The 15,867-nt window shown below is 46.7% G+C and overlaps 2 protein-coding genes across 9 annotated transcripts in view; both read right to left on the minus strand.

Moving 5' to 3' along the window:
- Window positions 1-3,748, minus strand: part of ptprub (protein tyrosine phosphatase receptor type Ub) — a 131,614-nt gene extending 127,866 nt beyond the window's left edge. The window contains exon 1 of the mRNA XM_076160814.1: window positions 3,553-3,748. Within this exon, the coding sequence (XP_076016929.1) occupies window positions 3,553-3,664 (112 nt within the window). The 5' untranslated portion in view covers window positions 3,665-3,748. The remainder of the gene's footprint in view (window positions 1-3,552) is intronic.
- A 3,927-nt stretch (window positions 3,749-7,675) lies between these two features.
- LOC143008788 (glucocorticoid modulatory element-binding protein 1-like) lies at window positions 7,676-15,827 on the minus strand. Of its 8 annotated transcripts, XM_076160699.1 has the most exons (12): window positions 15,748-15,827; window positions 15,551-15,644; window positions 13,869-13,950; window positions 13,103-13,246; window positions 12,697-12,755; window positions 11,806-11,927; window positions 11,531-11,634; window positions 10,670-10,854; window positions 10,292-10,441; window positions 9,027-9,164; window positions 8,832-8,945; window positions 7,676-8,759 (listed from the first exon to the last, which is right to left on the minus strand). In XM_076160699.1, the coding sequence occupies exons 4-12, from the start codon at window positions 13,222-13,224 to the stop codon at window positions 8,284-8,286; spliced, it is 1,470 nt and encodes a 489-aa protein (XP_076016814.1). In that variant the 5' UTR covers window positions 13,225-13,246; window positions 13,869-13,950; window positions 15,551-15,644; window positions 15,748-15,827; the 3' UTR covers window positions 7,676-8,283. The 8 variants fall into 8 exon arrangements, with proteins under 8 accessions (XP_076016814.1, XP_076016816.1, XP_076016815.1 ...); XM_076160701.1 differs by lacking the exon at window positions 13,869-13,950; XM_076160700.1 differs by lacking the exons at window positions 15,551-15,644; window positions 15,748-15,827 and adding an exon at window positions 14,494-14,844 and having other exon boundaries at window positions 13,869-13,945.
- Between the last annotated feature and the right edge of the window lie 40 nt (window positions 15,828-15,867).

Consider the following 15,867-nt stretch of genomic DNA (forward strand, 5'->3'; position numbering starts at 1 on the left):
GTGCTCTATAAAGAATGCACAGAATACTCCCACAGCACAGCCCACAGTGAGATGTGACAGGAAAATGAGAGTCAGACATACGGGAGAAGGCTCCAGGCTGGACATGAGCTCAGCGAGGATGACTGCATTATCAGGGCCCCCGAGCATCCAGCCACATACAGTAGATTTAATTTCGAGCTTTCTGAAACGAGTGAGCCAGTTGTGGCCTGGCTCCCCTCCACACCGCCGCACATTACAATAGATCAGAGACAGAAACGGAAAGAGGCCGTCTGCAGAGCAAAGGCCTGGTCTCATAAGAGTTTAATCACTCGCCAGCGCTGAAGAATGCAGAATGGACGGCACCATTGCGAGGCGGCAACGACCTGTCTGGAAACAAAACATTCGCTCGGAATAAATCCCGCCGTCATTCTCAGCTTTCCTCTCACTCCTCAGTACCCCCCCCCCCCCCCTTTCAGCCCCCATCCCCACTCGCCTCACTGCAAAGTTTTCCATCTGCTCCCTGAATTACTGCCCATGATCCCACAGACATGGAAATCAACCAATCTTTTCAGGAGGCGACTGTCTGATTTAGGCCCAATTCCTGCCTCACCCCCCTCCCCCCTCCCCCCTCGCCCTGTATCCACAGATGGTGGCCCGGCTCCTGCAGCGGAGGGGGTGGGGGGTGGGGGGTGGGGGGTGGGGGGGGCGATGGGGACATTTCCAGTATTCTGTGGTCAAAGGCAACATTTTAATGTGACGGGGAGTAGTTTTTTTTTCCTACCTGCAATAATTCACAAATGCATCTCCGGTACTTTTGTCCATTCAGTCAGGTACCTATTACAGGCAGCACAAACACATCTAATGGGCTTTCAAGAACCAAAATGTTAACAGCAACAAATAGGAGCCCTGACATGAAAGTGCAACGTACCGTCAACCTTTGGAATACAACATTTCAGTCGGTGCTTCAAGTGCTTTTACGTGTATCAAAACAATGCTTTTTTCAACATATTATTTCATATGAAGTGTAATCACGTAATTGAATTCTAATTTTTATATGTCACGTAAAGAAGCGCTCCCTCTCATGTGCTGCCTGTCACTGTACCGTCTTTATTATTATATTTATACCTTCATGCTTTTCTTTAATGTATCTCTAAATGCTGCAGCTGATGTTGCGCTCTATGAATTCCTCGCCACGCTTTCGCTCGGCATTCTGGGCCGCGTCGTCTCTCTCATCTCCATCCAAGCGCCGTCTCATTAAGCGGCGACTCCGGCAAACGGGTATTCTGTCTTAACTTAAGATCAAACTGGGAAATGAGTCATGTGACGCGGGATAATTGGCTCACATGGCACCACTCAGTTGAACAACATCCTCGGCTAATGGAAGGGACAGATGGTAAGTGAGCATCCATTCCCTTCCCATAAGAGAGAACAGACAAGTTGAAGTGTCAGAGGGGGCTTCACACCATGAAAATCACATTAAATCGCTCCGTGCCACAGTGGTCTTTCAAGTCCACGGCCCCTTTGTGTTTCCTGGGCAAAACTGATGTGGATGTGATTTTATTTCCTCTTATCAACCGCACAGTGGGTCCAGCGCAGCAGAGAGCTCTCCATATTTCATCGCCTCTAACAATTCCTCTTCCCCTGAACTGACAGTCACGGCTGACCGTGGCATCAGCATAAAATATAGAAAATATGGATTTGCTTTGGTGGGAAAAGGGCAAAGAAATCTCCAGCTGGGAAGATTGAGCGGGCAGAGCATTAACTGCTATTAAGTTTCAAGGTTAAGATACGGTCTTCTTCACACAATCACAGCCATAAACGCAGACGGTTAATCAAAGGAAACGTGGGGGAATTTTGATGGAGTCGAGGCCGCAGAGACGTCCCTTAATTTCTCCTCCGCAGTAAACACACTCCAAGAGGCATGATGGGAATCAAAGGCGCGTCGGATAGAGGAAACAGTTCGAGGCTGATGGGAAGCTTTAAATAAAAAATAGGTTGAAATGCTCCAGTTAACAAACAGAAAAGGGCGGCATCATGTAAATTCTGGTCGACACTCTCACACATCCTTAGTGGAGCGTCGCTGTTCCACTCAGTTCTTTTAATTACCTGCAATCTAATCCTTCTTACGTCGCAGCACATTCCTCTTAATGATCTGCTCCATTCGGCTCCAGACAAGACACATTCTGCCTGCATGGATTTGTTGTTTTGCTGTTGTTCTGCCGGGTCATACACTACTGTAGTCCCTCTCTCTCTCTCTCTCTCTCTCTCTCTCTCTCTCTCTCTCTCTCTCTCTCGTTCTCTCTCTCTCTCTCTCTCTCTCTCTCTCTCTCTCTCAGCCAGAAAAACACAAGCATCAGCCAAATCTCCAGCCTTTCAAACGAATGCCAGAAATGCCAGTAATTTCTATGAAGTCACTTGGCCAAAGTGTTATCACCAAAAAAATAATAATATAATATATATTAAATAATTTATAATCTGGCATGTGACTGACACTGTGTCACATTATGAGGCATTGAAAGAAGCTTCTCGGAAATGTGACCAACAGCACAACATGATTCCTATGACCTTAGGTGTGTGTGTGAGAGAGAGAGAGAGAGAGAGAGAGAGAGAGAGAGAGAGAGAGAGAGAGAGAGAGAGAGAGAGAGAGGGGTAAGAAGCAGCTAAATGCATACATTAGTGGTTAAATTGAAGTAAAATAATGACAGATTTTGTATATAGTTTACTGACTTCTATTTTTCAACATCTCTCTCCATATCCTCGCTGAGGGATATTTATTTATCCCCATGAAACACTGCGGCCAGAATTCAAAGCTGAAAGGAGCAATTCTGTTCTAATACAATATCAATATCTGCTATAATACAAATTCGCTGTCGAACATCCTTTACGTTGTAACAAAACCAGGATATAAATTTAAAAAATGTAAATTCGCCCCCCCCTCAGTAAAGATCCAGAGGTGGTTTCATGGTCAAACCGTGAGAAAGATCCGTTACTGCGCTGCTCAGTTGATATAACAGTGTTTCACCCACAGTCCGTGATTATGAAACTGTTTTTAACGCTGTTTGCATTCCAATGACTCATCCCTCCATTAGGATGTAAACTTAAAAGGTGAACAAGTGAATCCATCGCTGCTACAATACAGACAAAACATTGATCCAATTGTCAAAAGGTCACAGGCGTGTGTGTGTTTGTGTGTGTGGAGATCTGTCCTTTTTCACTGAACTGCTTTCTAAACTTTGGGATTACAAATGTCACACATGTGTTTGTCTCCCTGGCGCCTTTAGGTGTGGAGCAACATCAGGGACAGCGGAGTGTTTAGGGAAACGAAGAGGCTCGATCCTCCACAAATAACCCAGAGAAAGTGTTTCACAGGCGGAGGAAACTTAATAATCCTCCCGTCAAAGTTACTACACACACACACGGATCCATCCTGTCCCACACTTGCGACTGCAAAGAGGAGGAAGCGCAGCGATGTGTTGGAGACGTGCAGTGGCACAAAGTTGGCACCGCTGACACCACACACTCTCTCTCTCACACACACCAAAGTTCCAGCAGCAGATGAGGCTTGTTTCTTACCTGTTGGCCCCTCGATGCCGTCGGCGTAGATCTGAACCGTCAGAATGAGCAGGAAGGCGCAGGTGTTCATGACGCGGTAGTTGTAGTCCACTTTGACGGGCGCAGGAACCATCTCAGTCACTCCGCGGAGCTGCGAGGGACTCGATGTATCCTCCGCTGTGCTGAGAGGAGTTTCAGAGTGAGTGCAGGAGCCCGGGCACCGCCAGTCCCGCACACTGACGTCACGGTAAACAGTCCAGCTTCGAGTCTCGCCTTCCTCCCCTGCACATGGCGAGGACAGGGCGCCCCCAAGCGGCCCAGCGCCGCAACTGTGCCGTGGTGTTCAAACAGCGGCCGAGCAAGACCGAGATTGATGTGCGTGTGCGCGTGCGTGTGCGCGTGCGTGCGTGCGTGCGTGTGCGCGCGCGTGTGTGTGTGTGTGTGTGTACGTGTGTGCGCGCGTGTGTGTGTGCGCGCGCGCGCGGAGATAAAGGAGTTAGTAATTCCATTTAGAAAACGTGTGTGTGTTTTGTCGTTTTTTGAAAACTTGTTCTAAAATACCATCACTTTTTACTTCACTTTTTTATGTTCTTATTCTGTTCTTATTCTTTTTCTTACTATTTGTTTTTATTGAAACAAACATTTTACATGACATTGTGCATACAATTATAGGATATTTTGGAGATAATTTTTTATACAGAAAGAGGGGGAAAGGAGAGAGAGAGGGAGAGAGAGAGAGAGAGAGAGAGAGAGAGAGAGAGAGAGAGAAAGAGAGAGAGAGAAAGAAAGAAAGAAGGAAGGTTGTACAATTATTGGTATTAATGTTGTAAAACTTTATACATAGACCCTGAGGTAAAATAGGCAATATGAGTAGATTGAAATTGAAACAGTCGGAAGCCACGGCTGTTGCAGGTTTGAGAACATGGCACTGTAGTGTGGGCGCAGAGTCCAGGATGGCATCACTGATATTGATGCGATGATCTCATAGGGTAAACACAGCTTTTACAGGATGGTGTCAAACCGCAATGTAGCCTACTACAAAACGCATCATAGGCTGTGGTGAAGAGAAGGAGAGAAGAGAGAAAGAAAGAAATCCAAAAAAACAAAAACAAAGAGAGGACATCCCACCCAGACACCCAACCCAACCCCGAAGTCACACAACCCAGCATCCATACAACCCAGTCCTGTTTTTTTCTTTTTTCTATCATAATCAAACCAGATTCAAAACAGAAATAAGCACTTAAGCTGCAGCAAGTAAATGCTCTTTATGAAATTGGTTTTACATCCTGGTAGGAATCCATAAATTGAACATTGTGTGAATAAAATCATGTCTCTGTAGCGCCCCCCTAATTTACCAGAAGAAGAACTGGTGCTGACGCCATTAATCATGTCGTGTCATGTTCTCAGGTGGAGGCAGAACTAGGGTGCAGAGGGGTGAGGGACTCTTCCGCCTCACACACTGCTGCTTTATATTTAGCTTATACCAGAAATCATAGTAAGCAAAAGACAAAGGGCAACATTTCACTTCCGCAAACCTCCAGAGGCACAAGAATAAACCCTTAATACAGCCACAGTCCTGTATTGTCATTGGGAAAGCTGATCAAGGAATAACTTAAATGTTGTGAGTGATTTATCCTTGTAACATAAATGTATTTCTTATAATCATGATTAGTATTCAGTGTTTTCCCCTCTCTTCTGTAAGATCAGAAGTGGCATTTAAACAGCATTTGGGTGGAATTCTAATGAGGAATTGTTGATTCTTCGCTGCCCCTCAGCTCTGTCGGCAAGGATGGGACTTAAGCTTCATTGAAGGCGGCTGCACGTTGTTGTTCCTTTTACCCAAGCATAACCCTTGTGGGATGTAACAGAAGCAGCTTGGATCAGATGACCTCTGTGTAATCGTGCCATCAGTGATGAAGAGGACACTCAGTGGGAAGATGCAGGCCGTCCTTTTTACTTGCCAGAGCAGGAGAAGCGGCGGTGTAACTGATAACATTAATGATGGCGCCCCTTCTACTCAGGAGTGCCCGTGAGCCGTGGCGACGTCGGGCTCGCGGCCAAGTGAATGTGATTAGTTAAACCTGTGTGTGACGAGTCCAAATATCCAGCACACACTCATTATTTAGTGTTAAAGTATAAGAGGGGAATGCGTCACGTTTCAAGTAAAAGTCCCACATTCCACTAAGGTAAAAGTAAATGAGAGGATCGATAGTGCTCAGTGTGAATGATGGTGTTACTTTACCTGCTACATGCTCAATATGAGTTATACTCAAAATTAGAGAGACTGCAAACAACCTTGAAGTTCCTATTTTGGGGAGTTAAGAACGATGAAGGTGGAAAAGTGCGAGCGGCACACATTTCAACGTTTTCATCCCAAACTGTGCGAACCTGTTTTTGTGCTTTCAGGTCAGTTGAAAAGTTCCATACCGAGTCAATTCTCTGACCTCCAAATCCAAAGTTTTCTTCATCTTAAAGCTCATATATTACTGTTAGTCGTAGCCTTTCGCTCTTGTTTAGCTGGTGAGATTGTATTTCCTGCTTCTATTCATGGACGGACTTGTAAACATGCTTCCACGTTGCTTCCTGACAGTTACAAAACACATTTCTTCATAAATAAGACATTAAATTTGCATCTTGATGAGACAAAATGCTTCTAGACTCACAGCTACACATGTTTACTTCTATATAACATACAAAAATGTAAACATATGGGTAACTACATACTAAGGCACTGTCACTTCTTTGGCGTGTGGCGCCACAGAACACATGTAAGAGAATTCAATGTGTGTATTTGATTATGGATTGTAGGGCAAACGTTTCAAGATGTCCCCTCGTATCACTTCTCCTTTTGTGAGCATCTTGCACGAGTGCCGATGTTGCAGCCAAGTCCCGACGTGTCCCAAGCTGGTTCAGCGCCGGCTCCAGAAAGCCCAATTGGATCAAGGCCCCATTATGGAGGCTGTTCATCGCTCATTTTGCGGTCTCATGCGAACATTGAGGCTGTGGATTAAATTAAAGGGGGCCGACAGACGTATGCCCCTGCAGCGAGACATCTAAGACTTCCAACATGAACGCACGCTCATCCCTGCCCCTAATGCTGTTAGCCCTGACTGACAGATGAACGATGGATGGCTCAGGAAATTATTTAATTAGACCGGAGGAGCTCAGCATATGTCAAGCAAACACCTGTAATCACACCTGTTTGATCCGTGGCAGACATTTGGTGCTCTGGTATTTGACAGGACAGAGTAGCAATTTATTTAAACTAGGGAGACTTTTGTTGCGAGCCCACTGAGCTGCATCAAATTTGCAATCAATAATAACAGAATTTTGCGCAACGCCACACAAATCCAACAGCAGGACACGTGTCAGCAGATGCTCGTAGCTCCGCAGCGTCTGATGAGAGTCATTCCATCATGACACCCTCACATCTGCACAAGCACAAGCAGAATTTGTAATAGTATATGATTATAGTTCTGAGGGAAGGTGACAGAAGCATCAAAGCGTCCCTGACAGAGCCGGGGGTCATGTGAGGTGAGGCAAGCCGCTCTGGGCGTCACACCGTCGCCGCCGCCGCTCTGCTTCCTGTGGGTCCAAACCTCTGAACACGTAGCATATTTGACCAAACAGCAGCAGAAATGTCACATTAACAGCACAAATCTCACATCGGCTGTCAATTAGAACGTTGGGGGGAACCGAAAATTGTGTAAAGTTTGAACCCACAGAGCGGCAGCAGCAGCAGCTCTTTGCCGCTCTGTTGGCCAAGGCTAGGTTCACTTTTAATTGTTAGCCGGCCTCACTTCACTTTCATGGATGGAGCTAAAAAAGCATCAGATCAATGTTTCCCCCCCTGCAGCAGTGAGCTTTCATGGTGCCGTCACAGGAGATGCAATGGATGAACCTACTTCAATTAATAATAAGTGTCTCAATAGTGAAACAAAAAGAGAATTTAAAATAAAACCTCTCTCTCTCTGTGTGTGTGTGTGTGTGTGTGTGTGTGTGTGTGAAATATTTTAATGCACTGCAGTGAGCCGCTGCTGTTTCCGCCATAAATGTGCCTGTGCCATCGGAGTGAACAACGTGAAATACGGCGGAATTAATGTATGAATCCATCGAGGCGATATGAAACATTAAAACGCCACAGTTAAAACTTCTTCAAGCGTTTTATTTAAAAATGACTCACTTTCTTACAAGTAAAGTTACAGATGATTTATTTGGGGGAGGACATATTACAAACTACCCTGTTTAAAACAACAGCACATGAAACAGCCACAGTGTTAAACATGAAACTGAACCTACAGACGTCAGACAGCGAGCGGTGCATAGGTGAAGTCAGCCTGAGTGAATTACCTCCTGAAACCCAAAGCAACTACAGAGAAAGTACAATAACAAGAGATTCAACCGATTACAGTAAAAGACGTAATTATAAGAATATGGGGAAATGTTTTACTCACAAATACCTGATAGGTCTGCTGCTGCTAAATCGAGACAAAGAAGATAAAGAATCTCACTAAAGACCGTGAGTAAAAGCACCCTGCGTGTTCACAGTCGGTCCGACCTACAGCTGTGCAACTCTGCTGAAATGTTCTAAAAGTGTATTTCAGTATTTCCCCATTATGAACCCTGATGCCAGAACCAATCTGAGAGAGCAAAACCACGCAAAGTAATCACAGGACACATGAGCCTACAGAGAGAGAGACAAGGAAAAAGAAATGTCACTCTTATCTTCTCTTTCAGAAGATAGGAGCAACCTCAGGCACGTTCCTTCACTTCCTGCCACAGCGTTCCTCTGCGTACACTCCCTCCCTCTCTCTTACTTCGATGTTTCTTTGATCCCTTCCTTCCTGCGACCAGCTTCTCAATGTCGTGGAAGCTCCCCGTCTCCTCAAAGTCCTCCCCTATGAGGCGGAGGTCCTTGCCGAGCTTCACAGCCCTCGGCGTGGCGTTCCTGCACATCCCCGAGGCGTCGTCCTCTCTCTCGCCCAGCTCGGCCTCCCTCTCCGGCGTGACCACGCCTGTTCCGCGGTGGCGCCGGCCGGGGACGGACGGAGAGAAATGGGCGAAGTGCGGCGGGATGGTGGTGAGCTGAGCGAGAGACGACGCGGACAGAGCGGCGACGGAGAGGGGCTGGATGGCCGGGTGGGTCAGGAGGAGAGACGGGGCGTGATGGTGCGGCCGCGTGGATTTGTAACCCTGCCTCCTGTGCTCATCTAAGGTCTCGCCCAGCACTGAGGCAAAAGAGAACAGACATGTAACATAAACCTGAGTGCACTGTTTGCTGGCTTTCACATCTCCCTCACCATAAAGTGTGTTATGGATCTTGCTCTCACTGAGGCAGCGCTTCAGCTCCAGAGCGTTCTTCACCGAGTCCAGCAGGCCGAACGTCTCACACAGGGAGTTCAGCATGGCGGCATCTGATGAAACAAAACCGCCCGCGTTACGCCGAGCACATCTGCATATTGCGGCTACGGTGCAGCGTCGCCTCGCCAACTCACCGGCCTCCTGCAGGTTGGCCTTCTCACTGCGGACCTCCACCCCTTGAAGGGTGGCGAGGAGTTTGGCTTGGATGCTGGACAGCACCTCCCCCATCAGCCCGATGTCTGCCACGCCCTTCCACAGGCTCAGCGCCCCGTCTACAGAGAGTGAATCGTTATTGTGTTTGGAGGCAAATTCTGTGTGGCAGGGGGGTTAAAGCCACGAAGAGCGGCGGCGATTTCTGTGTGTGCAAAGCTAGAATTTGTATATGTTGTGTTGGTGGATGTTGAAGAAATTGGACAGAATGGAGAGGAAAGAAGTATAAAGGAGAAATGTGAGATGAAGGAGATGGAGGAAATGTCTGCAGTGGTGAGTTCCAGAGAGAGTCAGAGGACTGAAAGAGGAAGAAATGATGTGAGGAGGGAGGAGAAGCTGGACGAATAAAGGAAAAGTCACATGAAAAGAGATGCGGGGAGCGGTGCAGCGCTTGGAGAGCGAATGAAAGAGAGGAAGAAGGAAAGAGAACGTGAGGCGAGGTGCAGGGAGATGACTTCAGATCTGTACAGACAGAAGAGGCAAAAACAGGAGATGAGAGTATTTAAAGTGATCATAAAGTGTCAAAAGTATTCTGTCCGCTTTCCAGTTTGCTTCACGCAAAAGTTTGTTCCCCTCGTCATTTCACCGCTCAAGCTGCTTCATTCAGAGCTTCAAAAAGCCACTTTCATAGTCTCTCTGTGTGCTGCTGGGCGCTTTGCTCCGCCACATCACACTTCTCGCAACACTCTGCCTGCCAACGCCCAGCGACTCTTTAGCAGGAACAAGAGAGTGTCACACTGATACAGATTTATTCTCCAACTACTGTTTCTTCTTTCTGGTATTTATGCACTAAAGGTTGCAATTTCAGATCAACAGCAGCAACCCCTGACAATGTGGGGGGGGGGCGACTGTCATCTCTGATATCTGCTACAGCGGCACAACCCGACTGCGGTGACCAATCTGGGTCCGCGTCCCCATACGAGGACATGCCGATGCGGTCGACAGAGGACTCTGCTTCCCACCTCGGACTCCGCAGAGATCGTGACGAGCGTTGTGCCTCGGCAGTCAAATCGAGAGAGTAAGTCCTCTCCTCTCTGAAGCAGCTGACAAAGCAGTAAATACCACTATACTGAATTTACATCTCGCTTTGCATTAGTGAAATGACTGAGCACCTGGGCTCAGACCACTTCACCACTACAAAGATTTAAAATTTGGGCAATTTATCCTGTAGCCAGTCTCCAGTATTTACCAGCCGTGTCGGCCCTCTTTCTCTTCACGCCGTGTCCGTTGGCTGTTGCGGGGCTTAGGGGCAAGACGGGACCGGGGCTCCACTCAGCCGCTGCGCCAAACCTGTCTTCAAACGGGTCCTCTACCTCTGCTGCGTCGTGCATGATCTCCCCTGGAACAGACAAAATAGTTTGAAAGCATTTAGAAGGGATTATTTGAGCCATCTGGTCATAATTAATGCTCGGTGTTTGTTGACCCCCCGACAGGTTTACGTCAGAAATCGCCCTTTTGCTCGGTTTCATTGACTTCTAAAGTTTTTTTGAACATGCTTGGCGCTTTGACAGAACACAGCTGCCTGAGCATATGTGAGAGAGGAGGATAAACGCCAGCTGATATCTACCTGTCAGAGGAGGCAGCTGTCCTCCAAGAGGGTCGCCGGGCACAGGCGGAGGGCTGGGCTGCACCGCGCTCCCTGGCGGCACCCGCGAGCTGTTGATCAGCACGTCGAATTTGGTGCTGCGGCAGGTGTTGCTGCACACGATGTCGTGCTGGTAGAAATCTATCTGGCCAGAGTCCATCATTTTCCTGCGTGGAGAGAAGCGGGTGAAAACCACAGAGTATCAGCCCAAACGTAGATATTTGATTCCGTCCTGTTGCTTTTACCTTTGCATGCCCTGTACACACACACGCCAGCCATTTTGTATTTGCTTTACACGTCTCTGTTTGTGTTACTTGGTGAATTTGGGGTGTTTTTCTGTGATGAACGACACGTCCCTACACACTGTAGTATTCCTTTTTGTGTTGCGCACGGCGAGAGCGGCCCTAGGTTCCGAGGTTCTCACGATTTTTATTTTTAGAAGAACCCCGGGTGAAGAACAGCTGTTGCTTATGGACTTTGTTGTTGCTCACTCCTATTAACGGCGAGAACAAGTGCAAACATGATACAGGGGCGAGAGGCGTCCATCAGCACGTTGCTTGGCGTGTTATTTGATCCTGCTGCCACAATGATGCCGCTTCATGACTCTCCCTCTGGAATGCACCGGCAAACTCCAACACACGACTGACTCGGGGCAAAAGCACATTACATCGCTGAGCTACGCTGCAATAGGTTTTTACTGGGGTTGAGCCCAAACTGAGTACCAGGGAGGAATTAATCCAGTTTACCCATCGGATATGAGGAAGAACAGATGTGTGTAGGAAAGTGTAGGACCAGTGTAGGAAATACTGCTCAAACACTCTCTTTCTCCTCTCAAAGGCCTACCTGAGCATGACCCCGCCCACTCTAATGGCCCTTTTCCAGTCCTTCAGCGTGGCTTTCCCAGCCAGGTGCACAAACTGCTTGGGGCTGATGAGCTGCTGGTTGAACTGTTAAAGAGAGAAGGCACAATGGCGTCTGCTTCAGATCAAATGTTACAGAGGGCTGTTCACATCTGAAGACTCTCATGTATGTGTACCTGACTGTTACCCATCATGATGAGATCCGCTGAGGGTGCTGATCACAGTTATTGATCACATTCAATCTTTGATCGGACTCACTTTAACACATCTGACGTTGATTCCGGGGCACACAAACTTCTTGAACAGTAGGACGGCTCTGCTCTCCCCACACGTGATGGGGTATCCGTACTCCACCTCCTCTCCTTCCGCTTCACTGTCATCTAAAGATGTAAGGCCAAGGATATTTGTTATTAATACATAATGGAGTGGAGGTATTGTTCTGTTTTCCTCCGTAGGTTTTTTTGGCAGTTAACTACTTCCACATACTTAAACATACAGTCACCATTCAAACATTAAAATGTTCTGAATATACAGGCATCTGCATATTGCGGCTACGGTGCAGCGTTGCCTCGTTATAGCAATTCTTGCTATAACTAAAAAGTGTTTGTATCTTTCATATTTTCCGAAAATATTCAGCATTTTTCAGCTGAGGCATCCCTCCATCTCATTTTCTTCAGGTCCCTCTAACTTGTACAGCTCTGTGCGTCTGCTTAATTGGCTGCACTTGTTGTTTATAAACAAACCGACAGCTTCAAATGATTTGAGCTTTAGCTGTCACTCAAACTGCTTGTAACTTCTTTATTCTTTCAGGTACAGAAACCATAAACCATTTAGACATTTTTAAGCCTTCATCCTTCAACCATTCGGGCGGGTTTTCAGCATTTTCACATATTTCAGGTTTTTTTAGAAAGTGCTAGTTTAAAATGCTTCTGATTTCAATCACATGATCTTGATTTGCACGACCCTTTTATTGACAGTGAGAAGATTTAATTTCCTGAACTGATGATATTGATCACTGGTGCACATTTAGTCGTCGTCGTCGTCGTATGAGGTGATTTGTCACACACACTCTTTTACCACAGACTGTAAGTGTATTTGTGACTGAGATCTGATGTGAGGTCACTGAAGTGAGATGTGTGTGTTACTGACCGTGGTGGGTCTCTATGGCCAGGACTGTAGTGCCGGTGTCAGCAGTGTCCTCACTCAGCCTGCAGAGGGGGACAAAATAAAAACATATATTATTCAGAGTTTAGCTATTTCTACATTTTACAGCAAAGTTATTGATTATCCACAACATTTCTAATCTTTCAGGAATTTGATCTGTTTTCATCTCCACAGTTTTGATTTTTGTTGTATATATATTACAATATGGGCAGATTTGATGTACAGAAAAAGGATTCATTGTATGTTCATATGACCTCTGTCCTATAGGAGAGCGGAATACATATTATCATGCTGAAAATCATATCGTGCAAAACTGCTGTGGTATTACATAATCTAGTCTGCTATTTTTGTCACACATCAAATATCTCTTGAATGATAAGTGCCCTGATACCCTCGGAGGATGGGCTGCAGGTGCAGGATGACTTCAGTCTTATGCTTGCCGCTGGACTCCCCCTCTTCTTCCTTCACGGTCATGAGATCCCCTGCAGACACAGCGGCCTCAGCAGCCGCCATCACCCCTCCCCACAGAGCAGAGCTGCACACACAGAGGGCCCAGCGTGCATGTTAACATCAGCAGCCAGCTCACACACACGCATGCAGCCATGCTACTCTGTGCATACACACAGGTCAATGAAAGATAGCCCCCACTGTGTGTTTCTGACATTCAACTGTCATGCGAATCCATACTGGGCTTACAGTGGCATAATCCTCCGCACTGGGCAGGGCTGCATGAATACACATGGATATGACAGATTATCAGACAACACCTACAGCTTTAACACAACACCTACCAGGGGGAAATAATGAAGGTGCAGTAACAGGTGAAGCTACTTTTCATAAATGACTTTAGCTCATTAAGAGAGTAAAATCCTTCAATCATATCAGATCAATAACATACTTTTAGACATGTAGGGTATTATTCTCCCAACATATGGGGCGCAATTACATACTTGTTGAACAAATGTAATTATTCACATAAGTATAATATTACCAAGTGTGGTCACAACAGGATTATCCAAAAGAGTGTTTAGTCTTTGTGCCTGCTGTTATATTAGTAATGGGGCTTCATAATATCCAAAAACCGTCAGAATTTAAAAAAGAAGAAGGTTACGCATCAACTGTAGAAGATTGTAGATAAATTGTAGAATGGAATTTACTTATTTTAAGCGCAGTAAGTTGGTTGAATATGAATACACTGTCTGCTGTCCTATACTGGCCTGGTTCAATGATCAACCTGCACTGGAAATGAAAGAAAAAGAAGAGAAAATGGTAAAAACAGGAACAGAACAGCTGAACGTGACTGAGTCCATAACGCACCTTCAACTTTAAATCACAGAGGCTGGAAGACACAAAGCGTCCACAAACAGTCCAGGTGTGAGGGGAAGCGAACAAACATCCTCCCGGTGAAACGATGACGGCAGTAGGAAATACAATAATCAACAATCTCCTTATATAAAAGTCAAGTAGCCCCGTTGATCACGAAATAACTCACTCCTGCACGGGCAGTTGCGTGCCTCCTTCACACACACTCAAACTGACGCGTTGGAGCGGCGGCACGCACACACGCAAACACACGCACACACACACACACACACACACACACACACACACACACACACACACACACACACACACACACAGACACGCAAGGAGCGACAACAACGGTGCGACGGAGCGGAAACGGTGGTCGCGCGCTAAGCACCCCGGGTCTCAACCTCCACCAAGTCCAAATTACGCCCCGCCGCGCTACTTTGCGTCGTTGTTCGCAGGTTCGGGACTTACCGTGTCACAGCAGCGGACCGCTCATCCTCGCTCGGCTGTGGGAGCCGCTGAGCATGCGCCGTGCTGCGCCCTCACACTTCCTGCGCTCGAGCAGCATTTGCCTGAGAAGCATCTGTCCCGCTGTCACGACAAGCGGTCCGTTCGCACGCGATGTGTGTAAATCGGTCAGGCTGCTCTGACGTGTGAGCGCGCGCGGCTCGCCCGCTCGCTCGCTCCGACTACTGAGCCGCGCGCTGAGCCGAGCCGAGGACTCGTTTCCCGGACGAGTCGCTCTTTCTTGTCTTTTAAACTGAGCGACACGATCAGTTCCGCTGTTTCCGTTTCCATGACGATTATGACTGTTGATTAGACTTTGATGGCTTGATTGACTTTTCTCTTGTTAGATGCAGTTCCTTTAACATATCCTCACCCATGTTTCACCAACGATGAGACAAACTAACCAGAATAACCAAAAACACCTGTGTGAGTGCGCATTGTACTTTAATTGTTCAGCAAAATACTGCACTAGCAAACATTTTTCGTGAGAAATGAGACAAAGAACAAATATGGACGGGAGTAGGTTATTGCTGTCAAAAACTAGAGAAGCTTGTCTTTCCAGCCTAGCATGCTGCCAAATACGTTTTAAATTACAAACTAAGAAACTTGTTCTGCTGAAATATTTTATTTGTGTTAAATTCTTAAATATCGAGTCTGTTGACGGTTGTCTGTTCACCGGTTGAAAAGCGTAATTATACAGTTAAACAGACTCAAAAGAATCGAATCAATTAAAAGAGCGAGGATTTCACGGCTGAGCTGCACTCTGACTGAACGTTAAGCAGGCCTCCCTCTCACACACACGCACGCACGCACGCACGCACGCACGCACGCACGCACGCACGCACGCGCACACACACACACACACACACACACACACACACACACACACACACACACACACACGTTACAAAGTTTGTAGTAAATCTGTAACATATTTGTGCGGCTTCAGTTATCGTATCTTTATTCTTGTCACATCGCTCATAACAACAGTTGTACTGTTTGTGTTGTTACTCGTACTCACCAGAGGGTGGCAGTGTTGGACGGTGGTTGGTGTGTCGAGTACACAGACTGAGATGTTTCTGGATGTTTCTCTTCATTTACAACAGCATTCCGACCTATTAGACATTGAAGTGAGTTAATATATTACTAAAACATGTTGTAAATACATAACATGTGGATATCCGAGCATGTATACATGACTATGGCCCAGTAGCTGACCTCAGACCAGGATTGTGATCCCGCTCAGCCCAGCCCTATTTGGGAATGGAATGCTTGGGAATTCTTTGATCGACCTCCGCGTGGACCAATAGGAAGTGGAGCTGACGTCCCATGTCCAAT

The sequence above is a fragment of the Genypterus blacodes genome, unplaced genomic scaffold (assembly GCF_046128005.1).
Source record: "Genypterus blacodes isolate CSIRO-AG114 ecotype Tasmania unplaced genomic scaffold, CSIRO-AGI_Gbla_v1 ptg000107l_1, whole genome shotgun sequence".
In the NCBI taxonomy this organism is placed as follows: domain Eukaryota; kingdom Metazoa; phylum Chordata; class Actinopteri; order Ophidiiformes; family Ophidiidae; genus Genypterus; species Genypterus blacodes.